This window comes from Aquarana catesbeiana, linkage group LG03 (assembly GCF_042186555.1).
Source record: "Aquarana catesbeiana isolate 2022-GZ linkage group LG03, ASM4218655v1, whole genome shotgun sequence".
In the NCBI taxonomy this organism is placed as follows: domain Eukaryota; kingdom Metazoa; phylum Chordata; class Amphibia; order Anura; family Ranidae; genus Aquarana; species Aquarana catesbeiana.
The window spans coordinates 674,347,899-674,372,076 of NC_133326.1; the positions used below are offsets into that span (position 1 = coordinate 674,347,899).

The 24,178-nt window shown below is 45.5% G+C and overlaps 1 protein-coding gene across 1 annotated transcript in view; it reads right to left on the reverse strand.

The window, feature by feature from the left end:
- Positions 1 to 3,185: 3,185 nt before the first annotated feature.
- Positions 3,186 to 24,178, reverse strand: part of LOC141133485 (NXPE family member 3-like) — a 183,173-nt gene continuing 162,180 nt past the window's right edge. The window contains exons 4-6 of the mRNA XM_073622879.1: positions 21,709 to 21,779; positions 14,854 to 15,069; positions 3,186 to 4,110 (exon numbers count right to left, since the gene is read on the reverse strand). Of these exons, the coding sequence (XP_073478980.1) occupies positions 3,578 to 4,110; positions 14,854 to 15,069; positions 21,709 to 21,779 (820 nt within the window). The 3' untranslated portion in view covers positions 3,186 to 3,577. The remainder of the gene's footprint in view (positions 4,111 to 14,853; positions 15,070 to 21,708; positions 21,780 to 24,178) is intronic.

Consider the following 24,178-nt stretch of genomic DNA (forward strand, 5'->3'; position numbering starts at 1 on the left):
TGATTTCTGATTGGGACTCTAAAGCAAAGTTAATACTGCAGCTGCAGGAACAGATTCACAGGACTCAATCACTGTGTTTAAAATGTCCGTTCAGTGAAAAATTTATTATTACATGTTATTTTATACATAGATAAGAAAGGGGTGGTGTGAGATGTTATTAAAAACTAACAAATAGAAATATATTATTAAAAACTAGCGAATAGAACAATTGCAAAAGTAAAACCTTGAAAAGGGAGGGGGGAGTAGAGAGCGTTTAGTAGGAGAAGTGTCTGTGTGTTAGGTGAAGGTTACAGAACACATTTCAACAGTGAGAACAAAATGGAGTCTCTTGTGCTTAAATGAACAGTACAATGAATGTCCATGTCACCCCGTAATTCCACATCTGTGATCAGGTCTGTATTGTTGGTAATCAATAGATCCAGTAATGCTTTACTTCTAGTTGGTGCGTCTACCATCTGACCCATAAAATTGTCCTGCAAGACATTAAGGAACTGGTAAGCCTTAGATGAATGCGTGGTTCCCTCCGCCCAGTCTATGTTTGGATAATAAAATCCCCCATTATGATAACACTTCCCATCCTTGCTGCTAATCCAAATTGTAATAGGAGATCTGTCTCCACTTCCTCCCTCAGGTTAGGGGGCGTATAGCATACTCCCAATGTTATTTTCCCCTTTGCTTCATCCCTTTGGAGCTCTACCCAAAGGAATTCCACCTCCTCCCTAGCTCCCTTAGTGATGTCATCTATCACATTCACTAGTACATTATTCTTGATATATAGGCATACCCCTCCCCCTTTTTTACCCTCTCTATCCTTGCGATAAAGAGTATACCCTTGAATGTTTGCCAGCCAATCATGAGAGCTGTTGAACCAGGTCTCTGAAATTCCCACAAAATCCAAATCCTCCTCGTACAATAGTATCTCTAGTTGACCCATCTTGTCCACCAGGCTCCTGGCATTGGTGAACATGCCATGTAGTTTAGACCGGTCGAATATTATCCTCGTATTGGGTGTTCCGAGATTGCAACTAGGACTTGCTACTATACTTACCTTGGGTTTTTGTGCCACTAATGCCTCCAATACTACCCTCTGGAATATGTTCTGCGCTGACTATCTCTACCTCTGGACCCTCCCCCCCATCATCTAGTTTAAAAACCCCTCTAACTTTTTGGCCATCTTCATTCCCAGCTGATCTGCACCCTCCTCATTTAGGTGCAGTCCGTCCCTTCTATAGTACCGGTTATTGACTGAGAAGTCGGCCCAGTCCTCCAGGAACCCAAACCCCTCTTTACTAAACCAGCTCTTCAGCCACTTGTTTACTTCCCTAAGCTACCTCTGCCTTTCTGGTGTGGCTCGATGTACTGGTAGTATTCCTGAGATTATTACCTTGAAGGTCCTTTTCCTCAATTTAGCTCCTAAGTCCCTAAGATCATTCTTTAGGACACTGCATCTGCCTCTGACTTTGTCATTTGTGCCAACGTACACCATGACAGCTGGGTCTTCCCCAGCCCCTCCCAGTAATCTGTCCACCAGATCCGTGATGTGCCGAACCCGAGCACCCGGTAAACAACATACTGTTCGGCGCTTCAGGTCTTTGTTACAGATTGCCCTCTCTGTCCTTCTAAGAATTGAGTCCCCTACCACCAGAATCTGTTTTTCCTTTCCCTTCGCTTCCCCCCCACTCTCACTGGAAGAGTTCTTCCCCTGGCAGCTAGGCGAGTAACTCAGCTCCAGCAGTGCTGGTTCCTGACTGGTTTCACCAATGTCACTCAATGGAGCGTACTTATTGGGATGCTCCAGCCCTGGCACTACCCCCTCTACACTTCCTGACTGTCACCCATCTACTCTTTGCTAGTGCCTGCACCTCTTTGTCTCCACCAGCCTCTGTGCTGGCCCCTGCCGGCACCTGCCGTGTATGTTCCTGGCTCTCCTTTAGTATGGAGGGACTTCTCAGTGCTGACAGTTGCTTCCCCAGATTCAAAACCTGGGCTTCCAGGGAAACAATGCACTTACATTTTGCACAGCAGTATTCACCCTTGATCGGATGATCAAGGAACGCATACATGCCGCAAGATGTACAAAGAATCGCCTCTCCACAACCGCCGGGCATCGTACCTATTAAATTTAATGAGGATTGGGGATTATATCTTGTCCAAATTACCTAACAACTAGCTTCCTGACGCTAATACTCAAGACAATACACAGGTACTCACAGACCTACGTGCACTCGCAGACCTACGCGCACTCGCAGACCACTCACAGACCTACGCGCACTCACAGACCACTCACAGACCTACGCACACTCACAGACCTACGTGCACTCGCAGACCACTCACAGACCTACGTGCATTCACAGACCTACGCGCACTCGCAGACCACTCGCAGACCTACTCGCACTCGCAGACCACTCACAGACCTACATGCACTTGCAGACCTACGTGCACTCGCAATACACAAGTATACAGTACACAATACACAAATACTAATGATCCACACACACTACTCAGACAACACTCAGGTACTCACATTACACAGGTACCATGACCCCTGGTATACCCTCCTGTTTTAAACTCTAGTTTTAACTCACCCCTTAGACTAGTTCCACTTTGACAGAGTTCCAGCAGACTCACAAATGAGCAGGCACTGTTGTGAGCAAACTCTGCCCACCGTAATAGGTTTGACCAATTGTTATGATGGTCAGAAATATAGCTACGTAGGAATTTCTCCAAGGACTGATTGGCTCATTCTGCAGCCCTATTAGACTGTAGGCGATACGCAGAGGAGAAAGCAAGCTGAATTCCCAACTGTGCACAAAAGACTCGCCAAAACTGGGAGACAAACTGACTACCCCTGTCCAAGACAATCACCTTGGGTAGCCCATGTAAGCGAAAGATCTCCCGAGCAAAAATGGAAGCCCGTTCCTTAGAAGTGGGCAACTTCTTAAGTGGAATACAATGACACATCTTTGAGAACCGGTTAACTACCATAAGGATAACAGTGTTGCCTTGGGAGTTGGCTAAGCGGAGCATGCGGGAATGTCAAATACCCTTTTAAAGGTGCCCACTGAGTACGCTGGGCCCATAACCTATTGTACAGAGTATTGATATAAGCGCTGGAAGCTTCTTGGATACAGCAATACGGCTTTACTTTTAAATATCAAAACATGTCTCTAAATACATTACCATAGATGCACACTACAGTGCCACCTGCTGGATAGATAGGTATAATGCATACACTATATATAGTTCACATTACTTTACATTACATGTTGTTCTTCGAACATGTTCTACTTTATGAAGAATCTATGAACAATCTACTGGGGAGAATACAATTATTAGGTTTGGTTATGGCAATGCCAGTTGGACAGAACATGAAATTCTGGTGGGGATATCTCACCACAAAAGTCTCCAAAAGCTACTTGTAAGCCAGTCTGTAATTTAACTTGCCAGCAACCATGCAAAAGTGAAATACAAACTACTAAACCAATACAGGGAAACTGCCCGAATGCCAGGATTTATATAAAAAGTTTAACAGATATCCAAACAAGGAATAGAGAACATGAGGACATAATCTTATCAATCACGTAGGGCATATATAGGACAACATAAGGTCCACCACATTCCTGATGACTGGTGGACCTGGGTGGATGTTGTCGGGGAGGTAGTGACAAGACGTCATGTCCCAGGCATCTATAATAGTGATATCCATTCCTTTAAAGGCAGCCCGCAGTAGAATGTCTAGCTGAAGAGACAACCAGTCACTGCCAAAAATTGACTTATAGCCCGTGTTGGCCGATTTTATGAGCACTGTCGTCTTAGGACTACGGAAAAGCAGAGATGAAATGGCTTGACGAACTCTTTCCAGCCTCTCCAAATAAACTCTGATGGGGTAAGTGGTAAAGTGAGCCCACAGGGTCAATACAATAACAGTATGAGGTCCGCCACTGATCCCAGCCAAGTGGGCTGCCTCGTAGTGCAGGTCAGCTATCATGGTCTTTGTGGTCCTCAAGGGAAGTCCATGAGCACGCCATCGTAAAGCCAATTCAGCGTTAGCATCTACTGCAAGTAGTGGACCCGATTGGTAGTTAATGTGCAAATCGATCGTCTTGAGACCTAGGTGAAAGACAAAAATATGATAATTTAAGCATCCTAGAGCCTTATTTCAGTTTAAACATATTATTCCTAAGTTCAACCACTACCTTCTATGACACCTGCCTGTTCAACCCCCTGAGTACCACCATGCCGTAACCTATGACTACCCGTAACATGACTATAACATGACTATGACTATGCCATACCAAAACTTAAAGGGGTTCAGCACAATATCTGAAATGCTTTGCAAAGTCAAGAGCAATTTATTGAACTATTACACATAATCATACACACCCTAACCAAAAAAAGGATATTTTAATTTTTAAATCCCACACAGTATAATAGATGTAACTACTAACTACACTGTGTCAGTGTCCCCAACTGATTGTTGAACAGGGAAAAGACTCGGAGCTAAAAAGTGCTGTATCCATAAAATCACAAATTAATGACATGCAGGGGTGAGAAGGGGGTATCAAACAGGAAACAGGGGCCAAGAGTTCATAAGGCAGAAAATGCAGGGGTCTGAAGTGGTTATTACTCAGATTACAGGGGTCAGGAGTGGTTATTGCACAGAGTACAGGACTCAGCAGTACATAACACAGAAAGTGCAGCGCTTAACAATACGGAACACAGACTTAGGAGTGTATAATGCACAGATTTCAGAGGTCAGGAGTGTGTAAGGCTGAATGCAGGTGTCATGAATGGGTATCCGCAGAAAGTGCAGGGGTAAGGAAAGGGTATCACACAGGGAACAGGGGCCAAGAGTGCATAATGCAGAAGATGAAGGAGACAGGACTGGTTACTGCTCAGAGTACAGGGGTCAGGAGTGGTAATCCCACACAGTACAAGGGTCATGGGTACATAACACACAGGGGACAAGGATCAGAAATTATTAAAATAATTAATCCATAGATTACAGGGCTCAGGGGTGATTATTACACAGAGCACAGGGGTAAGTAGTGCAAAACACATAGAATGCAGGGGCCAGGAGTGGTTATCACACAGAGTACAGCGGTTAGGAGTACTTTACACACAAAAGGGCCAGTAGAACATAACACACAGAGTGTAGGAAGGCTTAAAGGGGTTGTAAACCGCTGGTTGTTGTTTTTTTTTTTTTGGACCTGCAAAGTAAAGGCATCATGTGCTAGTAAACATTGCATACTAGCACATTATGTGAAACTTACCTGAAAACGAAGCCCTCTGGTGATGCAATGTCATCGCTGGAGGCAGCATCCATCTTCACTCGTCTTCCTTTCCGGGTCTGCGAACTCTGGCTGTGTGACTGGCCCGAGCCGCAAAGACATCACTCCCACACATGCGCAGGGGAGCCGTCATTCATGGCACAGGATTCTGAAGGAACGGCATGGGTGGCCGTTCCTTCAGAGCGCATGCACCAAAGACATCATCGGCTGCATATATTCTGTAGTAAATATCACCTAAACGGTGCACATTTAGGAGATATTTACAGTACCTAATAGGTAAGCCTTATTATAGGCTTACCTATACGTATAAACTATGCATGGGACTCGCAAGTGCTATATACTGTATGTGCTCCAATTTGGGAGACTCTCAAAATTATAGAGTTACGGTATAGGCAAATCCCATGATCGTTGTGACATATATACTGTATATAGACCATATACAGCAGTGGTGGCCCGTCCATTAGGGGCGCACGGGCGCCACCCCCCCTATCCGTGCGTCCACTCCCCTGATCTACATGCAGGGCACTGGACGCATTGATTCCAATGATGGGGGGGTTTAAAGTACGTGATTAGAGCCAGAGGCTCTAATAAACTTCAAAAAAAGGATGGTCTCGGGGGGCACCACACCCAGTTGTGTGACAATAGTAAATGAATATTCGATATTCACTATTGTAACACTGACTCTACTCCTGGCCAATCAAGAAGCAGGTCATGAGTAGGGATGAGCCGAACACCCCCCGGTTCGGTTCGCACCAGAACCCGCGAACGGACCGAAAGTTCGCACGAACGTTAGAACCCCATTGACGTCTATGGGACTCGAACGTTCGAAATCAAAAGTGCTCATTTTAAAGGCTAATTTGCATGGTATTGTCCTAAAAAGGGTTTGGGGACCCGGGTCCTACCCCAGGGGACATGTATCAATGCAAAAAAAACTTTTAAAAACGGCCGTTTTTTCGGGAGCAGTGATTTTAATGATGCTTAAAGTAAAAAAAAAAAAGTGAAATATTCCTTTAAATATCGTACCTGGGGGGTGTCTATAGTATGCCTGTAAAGTGACGCGTGTTTCCCATGTTTAGAACAGTCCCTGCACCAAATGTCATTTTTAAAGGAAAAAATCTAATTTAAAACTGCTTGCGGGTTTAATGTCATGTCGGGTCATGGCAATATGGATGAAAATCAGTGAGACAAACGGCATGGGTACCCCCCAGTCCATTACCAGGCCCTTTGGGTCTTGTATGGATATTAAGGGGAACCCCGCACCCAAATTAAAATAAGGAAAGGTGTGGGGCCACCAGGCCCTATATACTCTGAACAGCAGTATACAGGCGGTGCAAACAAGACAGGGACTGTAGGTTTGTTGTTAAGTAGAATCTGTTTGTAATTTTGAACATTTTTAACGTGTTTAGCTCCAGCCAAAAAATCTTTTCTAAGCTTTTTGGAAAACATAGGGAAGGGTTATCACCCCTGTGACATTTGTTTTGCTGTCTTTCCTCCTCTTCAGAAGATTTCACCTCACTTTTTTGTCCCAATGAAAAATGTTTTTTGAAAATTTGGGTTTTTTTGTGGAACAAGGATTGGAAAGCATCAGTGGAAAGGAGAAATTGTTTTCCCATATTAACTCTTAAAGGAGAGAATTTCCCTTCCTAGGGGTAGATTTCATCTCACTTCCTGTTGTCTCCTTCCGTTTGCAAGTAGGAGTCGTTTGTAAGTTAGATGTTTGAAAGTAGGGTCCTGCCCTATATACTCAGCAGAAATTTGGACCTTAGGTGTTGCTGTGGCCACAACACTGTAAGCCCTCACAGGGCCCTGCTGTGAAATATTAGATCAAGAATTGTAAATACATGCCCCTGTTGAACAGGAGCTGAAAAATTAGGCCTTAGGCACTGGTGCTGGTGCCACAACACTGCAACCCCTCACAGACACTCTAGTTGGAACGCAGGAACGAGCCCTGCTGCAAAGTATTGCTTCAAAAATTGTAATTACACGCCCCTGTTAGACAGGGGCAGAAAAATTGGGCCTTAGGCACTGGTGCCACAACACTGCAACCCCTCACAGACACTCTAGTTGGAACGCAGGAACGAGCCCTGCTGCAAAGTATTGCATCAAAAATTGTAATTACACGCCCCTGTTAGACAGGGGCAGAAAAATTGGGCCTTAGGCACTGGTGCTGGTGCCACAACACTGCAACCCCTCACAGACACTCTAGTTGGAACGCAGGAACGAGCCCTGCTGCAAAGTATTGCATCAAAAATTGTAATTACACGCCCCTGTTAGACAGGGGCAGAAAAATTGGGCCTTAGGCACTGGTGCTGGTGCCACAACACTGCAACCCCTCACAGACACTCTAGTTGGAATGCAGGAACGAGCCCTGCTGCAAAGTATTACATCAAAAATTGTAATTACACGCCCCTGTTAAACAGGGGCTGAAAAATTGTGCCTTAGGCACTGGTGGTGGCGCCCAGAACCAAAAATGTTCTTACAAGCTATCAGCGTGATGATTGAGGAGGAAGAGGATAATTACTCAGGGATAGTCACTCAGCATCAGCATAGGCAGTCTTTGAAGGGATCTGAGATTTCAAAAAAAAATATTCGGTTACATCAGCATCAGGTGCTTGGTAGCTGGTGGTGATCCAAGACTCATTCATTTTTATGAAGGTCAGCCGATCGACCGAGTCGGTGGACAGACGCACCCTGTGATCGGTTACCACGCCTCCAGCAGCACTGAATGTGCGTTCCGAAAGAACGCTGGATGCAGGACAGGCCAGTAGCTCAATTGCATACTGTGCAAGCTCTGGCCAGTGATCCATCCTCAAGACCCAGTAACCCAGAGGATTTTCGGTGGGAAAGGTGTCCAAGTCTGATCTTGCCCCAGGTATTCCTGCACCATGTAAAACAGACGCTGGCGATGGTTGCTGGAACCGATCATACCTTGGGGCTGCGGACCAAAAAATTGTCTGAACGCATCGGTCAGACGGCCACCTTCTCCACCGCTCCTTCTTTGACTGACCGAAGCCTCAGCAACACGTTGTCCAGAAACAGGAGTTTGTAACCTCGCAGTCTCTGGGAACGCGTTGCACAGACCTTTCTGCAAGGCCTCCCGAAGATGTTTCATCCTCTGCTCCCTCTGCGATGGCAAGATAAGGTCCGCAACCTTACCCTTGTAACGTGGATCAAGGAGGGTTGCCAGCCAGTATTGGTCCTTCTCCTTGATACCACGAATACGAGGATCCTTACGCAGGCTTTGCAGGATCAGGGAGGCCATGCAGCGTAGGTTTGCTGAGGCATTCGGTCCGGAGTCCTCTGGGTCACTAAGAACGACATGGTCCGCAGCCACCTCCTCCCAGCCACGTACAAGTCCATGTGTTTCTTGGGACTGATCCCTTAAAGACTGCTGCTGATGCTGAGTGCCAGGCTCCACCTCCATACTGACACAATCTTCCTCCTCCTCCTCCTCCTCTTCCTCCTCGTCCTCTTCCTGTGTGATCGGCGGGCATGCAGGAACACTGTCTGGATAAAGGGGGCCTTGAGAGCTAAGGGAGTCCTCCTCTTCCTGCCTCTGTTCTGCCTCAAGTGCCCTGTCCATTATTCCACGCAGCGTGTGCTCCAACAGGTGGACAAGGGGGACAGTGTCACTGATGCATGCACTGTCACTGCTCACCATCCTCGTGGCCTCCTCGAATGGTGACAGGACAGTGCATGCATCCCTGATCATGGCCCACTGGCGTGGGGAAAAAAAACAAGCTCCCCTGACCCTGTCCTGGTGCCATAGTCGCACAGGTACTCATTGATGGCCCTCTGCTGCGTGTGCAGCCGCTGCAGCATGGCCAACGTTGAGTTCCACCTGGTGGGCATGTCACAGATTAGGCGGTTCTTGGGCAGGTTAAACTCCTTTTGGAGGTCCGTAAGCCGAGCACTGGCATTATATGACCGGCGGAAATGCACACAGACTTTCCTGGCCTGCCTCAGGACATCCTGTAAGCCCGGGTACCTGCCCAAGAACCGCTGCACCACCAAGTTAAGGACGTGAGCCAAACAGGGCACATGGGTCATTTGTCCCTGTCGGAGGGCAGAGAGGAGGTTGGTGCCATTGTCGCAAACCACCATTCCTGCCTTAAGTTGGCGTGGCGTCAACCACCTCTGAACCTGCCCCTGCAGAGCTGACAGAACCTCTGCCCCAGTGTGGCTCCTGTCCCCCAAGCACACCAGCTCAAGCACCGCATGGCATCTTTTGGCCTGCGTACTTGCGTAGCCCCTTGAACGCCTACGGAGCACCGCTGGTTCCGAGGAAGAGGCCATGGAGGAAGAAGAAGAGGAGGGGGTGGAGGAGAGAGGTGTGTCACAATCAGCATTTTGGAGGCGTGGTGGCGGAACAACCTCCAACACTACTGCACCTTGTCCTGCATCCTTCCCAGCTGCCAGCAGAGTCACCCAATGCGCCGTGAAACTTAGGTAACGTCCCTGTCCATGCCTGCTGGACCATGAGTCAGCGGTAATATGCACCTTACCGCTGACCGCCCTGTCCAGCGAGGCATGGACATTGCCTTCCACATGCCGGTAGAGAGCCGGAATCGCCTTCCGTGAGAAAAAGTGGCGTTTGGGTACCTGCCACTGAGGAACCGCACATTCCACAAACTCACGGAAGGGGGCAGAGTCTACCAACTGAAAAGGCAGCAGTTGAAGTGCTAGCAATTTTGCCAAGCTAGCATTCAACCGCTGGGCATGTGGATGGCTGGGAGCAAACTTCTTTCGGCGGTGCAGCAGCTGGGGCAGGGAAATTTGCCTGGTACAATCTGACGTCGGTGTACCAAAAGCAGATTGCCCACAAGTACTTGGCTGTGACACACCTAATTCTACACCTTCATTCCTCTCACTGCAGGTCTCAGAGAGGACTGAAGGTCTAGTGGGGTTGGAAATCTCAGCTGATGAGGAGCAAGGAGAGATCCTCTTTGTTCTTTGGTGTGGGTCTTTTAGATACGCTTGCCAACGAACTGCATGGCAGGTCAACATATGTCTGGTCAAGCATGTGGTACCCAAGCGGGAGATGTTTTGGCCACGCGAGATACGCTTGAGACATATGTTGCAAATAGCAGCGGTGCGATCTGATGCACTCGTCTCAAAAAAGGCCCACACCAAAGAACTTTTTGAATAACGCGCAGAGACTGCAGCGCCCTGCACATGTGGAGCTTTGGGGTGTGATGCAGTCAATGTGCTGCCCTTAGGCTGGCCCCTGGAGGGCATCCTGCCTCGTTGGTGATGTGCCGCCGCCTCCTCCTCCTCCTCCTCCTCTCTCCTATCAGGCACCCACGTTGAGTCAGTGACCTCATCATCCCCTCCCTCCTCATCACTGGAGCAAACCTGGCAGTATGCTGCAGCAGGGGGAGCATGACTGCCAGATTGCTGTCCTTCTTGGGCACCCCCTCTGTCCGTGCTCATGTTACTGCCTTCATCGAGCTCAGTATCGTCATCAGAGCCTTCCAAACGCTGGGCATCCTCCTGGAGCATGTACCCAACACTGTGGTCAAACAGTTCGAGGGAATCCTCATGAGGACATGGTGGAGCTAGGGAAGGAGTCACTGATGACATTGAGCTGAGGGAAGAGGCCGCTGCTTTGCCAGACAAAGCACCCTGGGCATGGGTGAGAGAGGATGAGGAGGATGAGGACGGCTTGGTCATCCACTCGACCAAGTCTTCCGCATGTTGCGGCTCAACACGGCCAGCTGCCGAAAAAAAGGCCAAGCGTGTCCCATGGCCACGTGCTGATGAGGATGCACCGTCTCCACGACCAGCACTAGACACAGAGCCTGCTTGCCCTCTCTTATTGGCTTGTGACTGTCTGCCTCTCCTTCTTGGCCTTCCAGACATACTAATGGCCTGTAGCTGCACTAAGCTGGGATAGAACACCTGTAATTTTCTTCAGGTAGCTTTATATACTGTAACCAGACAAGCCTGCCTGTCAGTAGGAAGATAACAGGAACGGATCTAGCTGAACACTGTGAGCAGGACGCACTGTACTAAATGTAAATAGTCTAGCTGCCTGACCGTGGTACTAATAGGATCAAATAGAACACCTGTAATTTTCTTCAGGTAGCTTTATATACTGTAACCAGACAAGCCTGCCTGTCAGTAGGAAGATAACAGGAACGGATCTAGCTGTACACTGTGAGCAGGACGCACTGTACTAAATGTAAATAGTCTAGCTGCCTGACCGTGGTACTAATAGGATCAAATAGAACACCTGTAATTTTCTTCAGGTAGCTTTATATACTGTAACCAGACAAGCCTGCCTGTCAGTAGGAAGATAACAGGAACGGATCTAGCTGAACACTGTGAGCAGGACGCACTGTACTAAATGTAAATAGTCTAGCTGCCTGACCGTGGTACTAATAGGATCAAATAGAACACCTGTAATTTTCTTCAGGTAGCTTTATATACTGTAACCAGACAAGCCTGCCTGTCAGTAGGAAGATAACAGGAACGGATCTAGCTGAACACTGTGAGCAGGACGCACTGCACTAAATGTAAATAGTCTAGAAGATAACAGGAACGGATCTAGCTGAACACTGTGAGCAGGACGCACTGCACTAAATGTAAATAGCAGGAACGGATCTAGCTGAACACTGTGAGCAGGACGCACTGCACTAAATGTAAATAGTCTAGAAGATAACAGGAACGGATCTAGCTGAACACTGTGAGCAGGACGCACTGCACTAAATGTAAATAGCAGGAACGGATCTAGCTGAACACTGTGAGCAGGACGCACTGCATTAAATGTAAATAGTCTAGATAGAAGATAACAGGAACGGATCTAGCTAAACTGAATACAGTGTATATATATATATGCAACACCTGGGATGCATATATATACACAATACACTGTAAGTGCAGCTAACTGACTGACTGTTCTGCCTAATCTATCTAACTCAAATCAAATGACACTGTCTCTCTCTCTCTCTATCTCTCAGCACACCGGAACACACACTACACAGGGCCGCCGTGCAGGCGGCCTTATATAGTGTGGGGTGTGTACTAAATCCCCTGAGCCATAATTGGCCAAAGCCACCCTGGCTTTGGCCAATTACAGCTCTCTCTACTGACGGCGCTGTGATTGGCCAAGCATGCGGGTCATAGTGCATGCTTGGCCAATCATCAGCCAGCAATGCACTGAGATGCCGCAGTGAATTATGGGCCGTGACGCGCCACACGAATTTAGCGCGAACGGCCCATATCGTTCGCAATTCGGCGAACGGGCGAACAGCCGATGTTCGAGTCGAACATGGGTTCGACTCGAACACGAAGCTCATCCCTAGTCATGAGACTTGTCACCCGATTGACCGATAGGAGATCAGATTGGCAGCCAGGAGGAGGGAGGAGACGCTGGGGAACCAAGACAGCAGCCGCCCGCAGCCGGGAGAGAGAAGAGGCCACGGCCCAGAGCGCTGCCCGTGAGATGGGGTAAGTGCGGGGCCCTGACTGACCGACGGAGGGGGGGTGCCGCCCATGACCCCCGCAACCCGACTGGCTGACCGGGGTGCTTCTGTGCCATCCATGACCCGACTGGGGGGGTGTCAGCTGGTGGATTGTGGATTGTTTGCCGCCCCCCCCAAAAAAAAAAAAAACACCAGCCGCCACTGATATACAGTATGTGCATAATAACTATCTATTCATGTGCAAGTATCCATTTAGTTCCTAGTAGTCCAAACCACCTAAATCCATATTGAGTTATCCTCATTACCAAAAGCAATGCTAATAAAATAGATTACCATTCTAAGGAATTAACTTTACAAGACTTTGAATTATGAAAATTGGCATTGCTAAAATTGACATTGCAAAATAATGACATTACTAAAAGAATGCCCCCATCCCCAACCCTAATAAAATATATACCCTGAATCTTTCCCTTCTTGAAAATATATGTCAAAAGTCTAAAATCTAAAATGAAGTAATAATGTGGGCAAGAGGGTAGATCCAGTGCTGGTCCTGACCACCCCGGGGCCCTAAGCAAAATTCTGCTAAGGGGCCCTCTACCTGACCCGTGATGCTGTAAGCTATGCAAACCACTTACCAATCCCCCACTTACATCAGGGCCCCAGAGAGCCCCTCCTTACATCAGGATCCCCAGAGAGCCCTTCCTTACATCAGGGTTCCCAGAGAGCCTCCCCTTACATCAGGGTCCTCAGAGAGCCCCCCTTACATCAGTGTCCTCAGAGAGTCTCCCCCTACATCAGGGTCCCCAGAGAGCCTCCCCTCACATTAGGGTCCCCAGAGAGCCTCCCCTTACATCAGGGTCCCCAGAGAGTCTCCCTCACTGTGCCCATCCATGCAGCCTCACTGTGCTCATTATTGCAGCCTTACTATGCCCATCATTGCCGCCTCACCATGCCCATCATTGCAGCCTTACTATGCCCATCATTGCCGCCTCACCAATCAATGTAGCCTCACTGTGCCAATCGTTGCCGCCTCACCGTGCCAATCAATGTAGCCTTACTGTGCCCCTCATTGCCACCGCACCAATCAATGTAGCCTCACTGTGCCAATCGTTGCCGCCTCACCGTGCCAATCAATGTAGCCTTACTGTGCCCATCATTGCCACCTTACCGTGCCAATCATTTCTGCCTCACTGTGCCAATCAATGTAGCCTTACTGTGCCCATCATTGCTGTCTTACCGTGCCAATCATTGCCGCCTCACCAGTTAGTGCCAGTGGATTACGTACAGGCACATCGCGCATCCCACGCTGTGTCATGGAGCTCAGTGTGAAAGGTTCAGTTGCACTGTGACAAAAGTCCCACCCTCCTCCTAGACCAGCTTGTGTGTTAGACAGAACACTGCATCTATCCCACGAGCTGGTCTAGGAGGAGGGCAGGACCTTTGTCACAGCGCGACTACACACTGAGCTCCGTGACACAGCGGGACTCTGCTTTGAGCTATGCTGTAGCCACAGCATAGCTCAAAGCGGCCCCAGGGCAGGCAGCCTACCGGGAAATGTCCCGGTATCCTGGTAGGCCAGTCCGGCCCTGAGCAGAGCCGATCCGCCCTTGGGGGCCCCCCCACAGCGGCGGGGTCCTACGCAGCTTACGTAGTGAGCATATAGGGCGGATTGGCTCTGGGTAGATCAAAAGGACCCCAAGGAAAAGGTGAGCAACATACAGTATATCAACAAGAGGGTGAAAAATATTGTTATCAGAAAAGAAAATTGTGAAAAAACTATGACAAGAAAAATGAGCATGTCTGTTTGAGAGGTAGGTACGGGTATTCTTATTTATGGGCAACCACTAAGAGGGGAGTTATCATTCATAATAGTGTGTTATATCCCACTCAAAATTCACCCCCTTGGTGATGAGGGTGTCTAATTAAAATATCCAATAGACCTCCCTCCTACTCAAGAGTGAGCAACCTCACCCCCATTGGACAGGACAGTCTGCTTCAAAATTTCCATCTATCCCTTTGTCAGTTACAAAAAAAACACATCTATGGCCTGATATAAACCACCCCGATGAAAACTAAGAAATTATCACTTTTGTAAAAGGTTAAAATGAAAATGTAAAAAAATAAATAAATCATACTTGGTATGAAGTTTACCAGGTACTCGAACCACTGGCGTAGCGTTGAATCTCCAAACATGTAGATGTCTTTCCCTTTAAGGCACTCTAATGCCTCATTTGGCTTTGGAAAATGTCTTGACTTGCATGTCAGGGACGTCCAGATGTCATTGTAGTAAAACCCAGAAGGTTGTGGAGATTCCTGGCCAGGTCTACATCCTGGGAGTGTAGAGGTGAGGTCTGTAAGAGGGTGATGGGTGAGAGATCATACTATTTGGTGGTTGTCCATAATCTGGGCTTTTAAAGTGGTTTACTCTTTTTTTAATAACACAAATAAATAACTGAAAATGCATAAAAATATTAATTCTATTAGCAACATCCAGGAACTTCTCCTGGACCAACACAACCATTTGAGCTACTTGGCCTTTTTAAAGAAATTCCCTAGCTAAATTAAATGTAGTTTGCTAAATCAAGGTATATCATAAGCCCCTGCCATTTTTAAATAAAATACACTTTTAACTGTTTTTTAATGAATAGTTGTATCTCAGTGCTGCTCATCTCTTGCATCTTCTTTGCCATTTCTTCCTATCTATAAGCACTAAACATGTGCAATTTGTTTAGTTCCAAATTAGTTTTTAACCAAATTTTGACAAATTCGTTAATTCCGAACTTCCCGAATTTCCGAATTTTTCAATTTCTGAAACTTCGAATTTCTGAAATTTAGAGTCTCTGAAATGTAGAATTTCCGAATTTCAAATATCCAAATTTCCAAATTTTCGAATATCCGGAAATTCGGAAATTCAGAAATTGGAATTTTCAGAAATTGGAAATTTCGGAAATTGGAAAATTTTGGAAATTGGAAAATTTTGGGAATTTCGGAAATTCGAATTTTCGGCAATTCGGAATTTCGGAAGTTCGGAAATTCAAAATTTCGGAAATTTGAACATTCTAAAATTTGGAAATTTGAAAATTCAAAAATAAGACTGAAAATCAGAAAATTCAAAAGAATGAAAATCAGAAAATTTGAAAAACCGAAAATCTGAAATAATAACTAATAATAACTATTAAATTATAGGTATTGGGATTTCCTTTCAAATTTGGCGGTTAGTGAACGTACCGAGTATGAATTTATCCGAAGTTACGAATTATCTGAAATAACGAATGCCGTATCTAAAAGAATGGAACATAATGATCTAATAATAATAAATAACAATAATAATAATAAAACCTTTTTATTATTATATATTATTAATTTGTTCCATTCCATTTGTTTAGATGCGGCATTCGTTATTTTGGATAATTTGTAACTTCAGATAAATTTGTATTCATTAAGTTCACAAACAGCCAAATTTTAAAGGAAATTCCAATACCTATAATTTAATAGTTACCGTATTTATCAGCGTATAACACGCACTTTTTCCCCCTTAAAATCAGGGGAAAGTCATGGGTGCGTGTTATACGCCGATCCCCGCTGTCGCTATGTGAATGTCGGCGATTGCCGCCGACATTCACATCGCGAGTAGTTTTAAATATGGCGCCGCGGAGTTCGGAGGGACTCGGCGGTGCTGAAAGAGCGCCGCCGAAAATCACAGAGCCGAGATACACATACCCGAGTGTATTCGGCTCTTTCCGGCGCCGCTCACAGTCCCGCCCAATCCCGCCACTGGACCTGTGTTATGTCCATCATAGGGCGGGACTGGGCGGGACTGTGAGCGGCGCCGGAAAGAGCCGAATACACTCGGGTATGTGTATCTCGGCGGCGTTCGTTCAGTTCCGCCGGCGCCGAGTCCCTCCGAACTCCGCGGCGCCATATTTAAAACTACTAGCATGTGTATGGCGGCAGCGGCGGCAGGCATGGACACTGGGGACAAGGCAGTACTGGGGACAAGGCTGCGCTGACAAGGCTGCACTGACAAGGCTGCACTGGGGACAAGGCTGCACTGACAAGACTGCACTGGGGACAAGGCTGCACTGTCAAGACTGCACTGGGGACAAGGCTGCACTGACAAGGCTGCACTGGGGACAAGGCTGCACTGACAAGGCTGCACTGACACTGAAAAGGCTGCAATGACACTAAAAAGGCTGCAGATGAACACTGATGAGGCTGCATTGATGGGCATTTTAATGTAAGTTTCTTTTCCTTAAACTTCCCTCCTAAAAGTTTTTTTCCTTAAAATTCTCTCCTAAACTTGGGGTGCGTGTTATACGCCGGCGCGTGTTATACGCCGATAAATACGGTAGTTATTATTAGTTATTTATTATTTCAAATTTTACTGATTTTCTTTCTTTTGTTTTAGATTTTCGAATTTTCGGAATTTTGAATTTTTGAATTTTGAAATTCGAAAATTTGGAAATTCGAGAATTTGAAAATTTGAAAATTTGAAAATTCGAAAATTCGAAAATTCGAAAATCCAAATTTTCAGATTTCCAAATTTCCGAATTTCCAAATTCTGAATTTTCGAATTTCTGAAAAAGCAAAAAATAATGAAACGAAAACTAAAACGAACTATTTTTTTGTCAGTGCACATGTCTAATATGCACTATAGTGATGGCTACATGGCTTTTCTCAGTGTGGTTCTCCCTAGAGTGACCACAGGGAACCATATCTAAGTAATTCTCAATGCTACATATAGAGGGTGCATTATAATATTTTATTTGGAGACATCTAATTGCTGTGTGTTCAGAGTGGTGTACTATATCATTTCCTCTGTTGCCAGCCTGTAAATGTTAGTCCGTGCTATCTGGTCCTCCTCGCAGGCTGGGGGAGATGGGCTTTTCTCCCCTAAACATCTGTGCATGTTTAGATTTTTGGGCTTCTTGTACCTAACAAATACGTAGTGAGGACGTTGTGTGTTTTTTTTTCCAGCAGTATAGACTATATGTATATATTATTTAGTTTTGTTTTATATTGTTTCTTGAGTTTTTTTGTGGTGTTTATTATATTTATTTATTTTGTAGATTATTTTTGATGGATTAATGGAGGAACTACAAATTATGCCAGAGTCCTGAAATAGCGACTCTCGTAAAATGTGCTGACACTTCACTATCCTTTCTTTGGGAGGCACTGTACTGGCCTTTTTACCCCAGTTTTATCATTTTTGTTATAGAATAAAGACATGTTTGTGATTTTATATAATTATATATGAAAGCACTGTAGAAATCCCATGCTTTCTACAGTTCTTTCCTATCTGAGTAATTTGTGATGAACCAGCCACTATAGTCTCCATCGGAAGCCCGTGTGCAGGGTGACAACACAGGAGCATAATTGGTAGACAGAGACAGGGCATGGTCACCCTTTATAAATGCTTGATGGCAGGATCACCAGTTATTGTTTAAATGAAAATTACACTTGAAATTATGTTAAAGCTGAAGTTTAGCTAAAAGCATATTTTTCTACAGTTTTAGTTACATTGCTTACCTGCAATGAAGTATGTCCCATGATGTGCAGGCTGATGGATTCTGTAGAAAATTTGTCAATGCAGGGTTGCCCTGTCCTCTTCTTGCTCCTGGACTGGAGTAGAGGACAGGAGGGGGTGCATGTCCCTGTCGGATCATCTTTAGAAACCCAAAGCTATTAACCCCCACAGTGCCAGAAGTTCAGCAGGAAGAGGACAGGGCAGCCCTGTGGTGAAGATTTCTACAGAATCCGGCAGCCTGAACATCATGGGGCATACTTCATTACAGGTGCGCAATATAACTAAAGCTGTAGAGAAAAAACACTGTTTTTAATGAATTTTCAACTTTTTTAAATCTCAGATACATTTTTAGCAACTGGGTTTACATACAAGTACTTTAAAAGGCCAATCAATTCTAGTCATAATGGTGGGGCTGTGGTTAGAATTACTGGTGGCTTCTAAGGCAGGCAATAGATGGTGCAATATTTTTTCCTGCAAACAGGTAGTGTTGATGGGGAAATCTTGTGTTCTCCTGGTGCAGGAAGCCATCCCTGCCAGAAGAACACAATGATTATTGTTAGCGGCTGCAGCCGCTGGCAATAAACACATGGCAAAAATCTGACATGATGGTTGTACCCTATTCGATTAGTGGATCGACTTGAGTACATTATGCCTGCTCATAGATGGTTCAAATCTCGGTCGGTTCCTGCTGAACCGACTGACATGCAATCCAACTATGGCCATTTTAAGATTACAGACAGACCCCAGTGTCAATGTTTCCCCTAGTGGCTCAATTATTTGCCCATCAAGAGGACTTTAATGAAGATAGAAGAGATTGACACTATAGTGAGGGAAAAAAGTATCTGATCCCCTGTTGATTTTGTACGTTCGCCCACTGACAAAGAAATAATCAGTCTATAATTTTAATGGTAGGTTTATTTTAACAGTGAGAAACAGAATAACAACAAAGAAATCCAGAAAAATGCATTTCACAATTATAGTTATACAGTTATACAGTTATAAATTGATTTGCATTGTAATTAATGGAATAAGTATTTGATCCCCTATCAATCAGCAAGATTTCTGGCTCCCAGGTGTTTTCTATACAGGTAACAAGCTGAGATTAATAGCACTCTCTTAAAGGAAATGCTCTAATCTCAGCTTGTTACTTGTAAAAAAGACACCTGTCCATAGAAGAAATCAGTCAATTAGATTCCAATCTCTCCACCATGGCCTAGACCAAAGAGCTGTCCAAGGATGTCGGGGACAAGATTGTAGACCTACATAAGGCTGGAATGGGCTACAAGACCATCGCCAAGCAGCTTGGTGAGAGGGTAACAACAGTTGGTGCAATTATTCGCAAATGGAAGAAAAACAAAATAACTGTCAATCTCCCTCAATCTGAGGCTCCATGCAAGATCTCACCTCGTGGCGTCTTAGTGATAATGAGAGCAGTGAGGAATTAGCCCAGAACTACATGGGAGAATCTTGTCAATGATCTCAAGGTAGCTCGGACCCATTAGTCACCTAGAAAACAATTGGTAATGCGGGGTCACCCGGTTAGGTTAACGGGTGACCCTGCCCCCTCTGACAACACAGGGGAAAGACATAGGGAGGTCTCCGTGAACTCCCCGTGCGTCAGAGGAGGAAGGGGTCACCGGGTGGCCCCGCCCTCTGTTATATAAGAAGTGTCAGAAGAACCAAAGCGTCACACGGCGGAAGACTCCCACTGAGGCGGATCGTGGAGCGGAGAAGAAGCCGAAGGAAGATGCGGGATGAGAAGAGTGGAGGAAGAAGAAGATGGAGAAGAAGAAGATGGAGGAAGAAGAAGAAGAACACCGAAGAAAGACCAGAAGAAAGAAGATGGAAGAAGAAGAAGCAGAAAGAAGAAGAAATTAATAAAGGACTTGTCAAAAACCGTCTCTTGTGTTTTTTAACCTTTTTGACATTTTTTTGTGAAATGCCATTACCAATTCACACGGGGGGACGGGATCTGGGGGTCCCCTTGTTAAAGGGGGCTTCCAGATTCCGATAAGCCCCCCGCCCGCAGACCCCCACAACCACCGGGCAAGGGTTGTGGGGATGAGGCCCTTCTCCCCATTAACATGGGGACAAGGTGCTTTGGGGGGCTACACCAAAGCATCTTCCTAATGTTGAGGGCATGTGGCCTGGTACAGTTCAGGAGGGGGGGCTCTCTCGTCCCCCCCTCTTTACCTGCGGCCTGCCAGGTTGCGTGCTCGGATAAGGGTCTAGTATGGATTTTTGGGGGGACCCCACGCCATTTTTTAAAAAACGTTTTGGCGCGGATTTCCACTTAAAACGACATTTTTTTTCAAATTTTGGCGCGGGGGTCCCCCTAAATTCCATACCAGGCCCTTCAGGTTTGGTATGGAATTTAGGGGGACCCCCACACATTTTTTTTTATATTTTGGTTCGGGGTTCCCCTGTGGGGGAATCCCATGCCGTTTTTATCAATGAACTTTTAAGTGTATTTCCTGACCGACAATTCATTATAGACGGCGCTAGCAATAGTAGTTTTACAGTAGTTAGTAGTGATGGTAGCGATAGTAGTTTTAGATGACTTTTTTTCCTTTAGAAATGTCATTTTGCTGTCAGACTGTTCTAAACACAGGAAACATGCGCCCCTTTACAGGCATACTATAGACACCCCCCAGGTACGAAATTTAAAGGAATATTACACTTTTATTGTTTCACTTTAAGCATTATTAAAATCACTGCTCCCGAAAAAGCGTCAGTTTTTAAAACTTCTTTTTGCATTGATCCATGTCCCCTGGGGCAGGACCCGGGTCCCCAAATGCTTTTTATGACAATAACTTGCATATAAGCCTTTAAAATGAGCACTTTTGATTATTCATGTTCATGTCCCATAGACTTTAATGGTGTTCGCGTGTTCGAACAAATTTTTTGCCTGTTCGCATGTTCTGGATGCGAACTGAACCTGGTGGCCAACTACAAGTAACATCTGACCTCTGTACTTGGTGTTAAAATCCTTGTTGGCAATCAGAAAGTCATTTTTTGCGAAAGGGTAAAATACTTTTTTTACTCATTAAAATGCAAATAAATTTATAACTTTTTTAAAATGCGTTTTTCTGGATTTTTTTGTTGTTATACTGTCTCTCACTGTTAAAATAAACCTACTATTACAATTATAGACTGATCATTTGTCAGTGGGCAAATGTACAAAAAATCAGCAGCGGATCAAATACTTTTTTCCCTCACTGTATAACTTGACTTTATAATGGTTGTGAAGGTTGAATGAGGGAATATCTTGCAGATAGAAGCCTCAGTAGATACAAAAAAACCCAAAACAGTGCAAGTGTTGAATGTTCCCATTCTGGAACCTTGGGCATTAATATGGAGTTTTACTTTTATTACTTAGCTCTTTTGCATTCATGTCTGATACATTGTGTTAGCTTATGCTTACAAGAAAAAGTCTTTAAATCAAATACAATGGAAGGATTACCTAATAAAGAATTAGTTGTCATGGCGTTGATTGGAGGAACTGAACCCGATATCGTCTTGTCAGTCACAGAGCTGTGGAGAGCGAACATTTTATTAGCAACCTTAGTTGTGCCAACAAGCAAACTGAAAGTATCTGAATACAATTACTGGCATCATTAGGGAAACTGTTTTCTGTTTGGTTTAAAATATGATAGCTAACCGAAAACCTAAAGTGACACTAAACAACATCCTTATTCCCCAAAAATGATCCATACACATCCACCACTTAATGGTTCTGTAATCAATTTTGTATGAAATAGTTTCTTTTTTGTGTTTTTCTGCCTTCTTGTAACATCCTCCACAAGCTCTCGAACCTACCATTTTCCCCACCACTTTCATTTGTTTGGAACAAGCAGTGCACATTAGTTGCGGTCTTGTGTACTCCTCTATGCTCCATACACATCCCATAGTCCATAGTACTTCTTGGGAGTGAGCAAGAGAGGGTGGCTACATTATTACATACAGTGGGACCATTGAGAACAAACATAGCCACCTTCTAATACAACTTTTTTCAACCTTTTAAATATGGAGAAACCCTTGAACTTTCCGTTCTTAGGGAGCCACCTGCTAATAATTGCTACATCTAAGGCTTCATGTACATGGGACGTTTTTACAAACTCTCCTGAACGATTTAACTTGACAGATAGTAACCCACGTTTAAGTGTCTGTTTTGCTGCGTTTACATGCCGCGTTTGCGTTTAGAAGTGTTTTTAAAAAAATATATAAAATTATTTTTTTTTTGTTTCAAAAATTAAAAAACGCCTGTAAACAAAACACACTTAGAATCGTTTGGCGCTTGAAATGCCTCTAAACTCAGCTTCTGAACCCATTTTTTTGCGTTCCATAAAAAGCTTCTAAACTCAACTGCCTAGAAACGACTGTAAATGACCCTGTGTACATGTACCGATAAGATAACATAGAGTAGAGTTCAGGAGCAGTTTAAAAAAATGCCCAACTGCTCCTAAACCTCCGTTTAGCAGCAGCAGTGCACATGAGGCCTTAAGCTCATGGTACGTTGGCGTGATGGTCACAGGGCAGAATGCTCCTTACATTTTTGGCCATTGGGAAGAATCCCTATTATGGGTAGCTAAAAAGATTATTGTTGTCAGTGGTTACTTATTTGAGAGCCAGAAAGTGCTCTTTGCTCAAGAAACTCATATCTTCTCAATGATTTGTAGCTTTCAGAGGGTTCACTCAGGTGTGACATATGCATACTTCCATTGGTTCAATACCCATCCCTGCTGGCCACTGGATTCTGCAGAGGGGGTGGTATGCTTGGCTTTGGCACAATTCACTGAATGGCTGGTATTTTTTTTAATAAATAAAAATCATTCTCTGATTGGATAAGATGGAGATCATGACATCACTGCCCCACTGCTCCACTTTATGCAACCAGAAATTGCCTTGTATTCATAAAAATTCGAAGTGCGCATGCGCGGGGCTCGCAAGATGGCCGCTATAGCCTAGAGTTCCACTCCCTCACGAATCAACGGCGCCCGCAGCACTGACCACGGCGCACTGCCAGACACGAACACGACAGGAGGCATTCCCCACAGTCCCGGCTACACCACCATATGACCGGGGTTCCGGTAAAACGAAACCTGTGGCCACAGTTGGAGAGAGCAGTAACGGCTGGGACATCCAAGATGGCCACCGCTACACAAGCACAGCCACAGGATCTCTGCTCCACAGGCCAGGCAGACTACAGGTCAGAGCAACCCCACATCCCCCTTCACTTCACGCCAGGAAGGCAAACGGGATACCCACCTATTCTTACACCTTCCCCAGCATCTACAGGATCCCTACCGGATCGCTCTTTCAATGACAGTTCCCTGCCCCCCCTGGGAACTATTACAGGACACACAGGCTTCCCTCCTCATGACATCCCAGCCAGCGACCCTGCATTTCACATGGACTCCCTCTTCCACAGGTTCTCTGAACTACTGGACAAAGGCCTGGCACAAACGGCAGCTAAAATCACAGGGGACCTGAAGGCAGATTTTATAAATTTAGGAGCCCAGATCGAAACGATCGAACACAAAATGGAGGACACTATAGCTATCACTAACCAAAACTCTCAGCACAACTGCACCTTGCAGGATCAACTAGACCTAGCAATGGCTCGTATCGAGGAACTTGAGAATAGGTCAAGACGATACAATATCAGAATCCGTGGCCTACCGGAAACTATTCAAAATGTTCCAGAAGCAGTGCAGGACCTGATTAAACAACTCATCCCCAACATCCCTCCTCACCGCCTTGAGTTGGACAGGGCCCACAGAGCCTTGGGGCCCCCCAGAAAAGACGGCACCCCAAGAGATATTATTGCCAAGCCCCATCATTACACAGTAAAAGAGGAAGTGATAAGACAGGCCAGGTCCACTCACACAGTGATGTGCATGGGTCACCAAGTGCAGATCTTTGCGGATCTC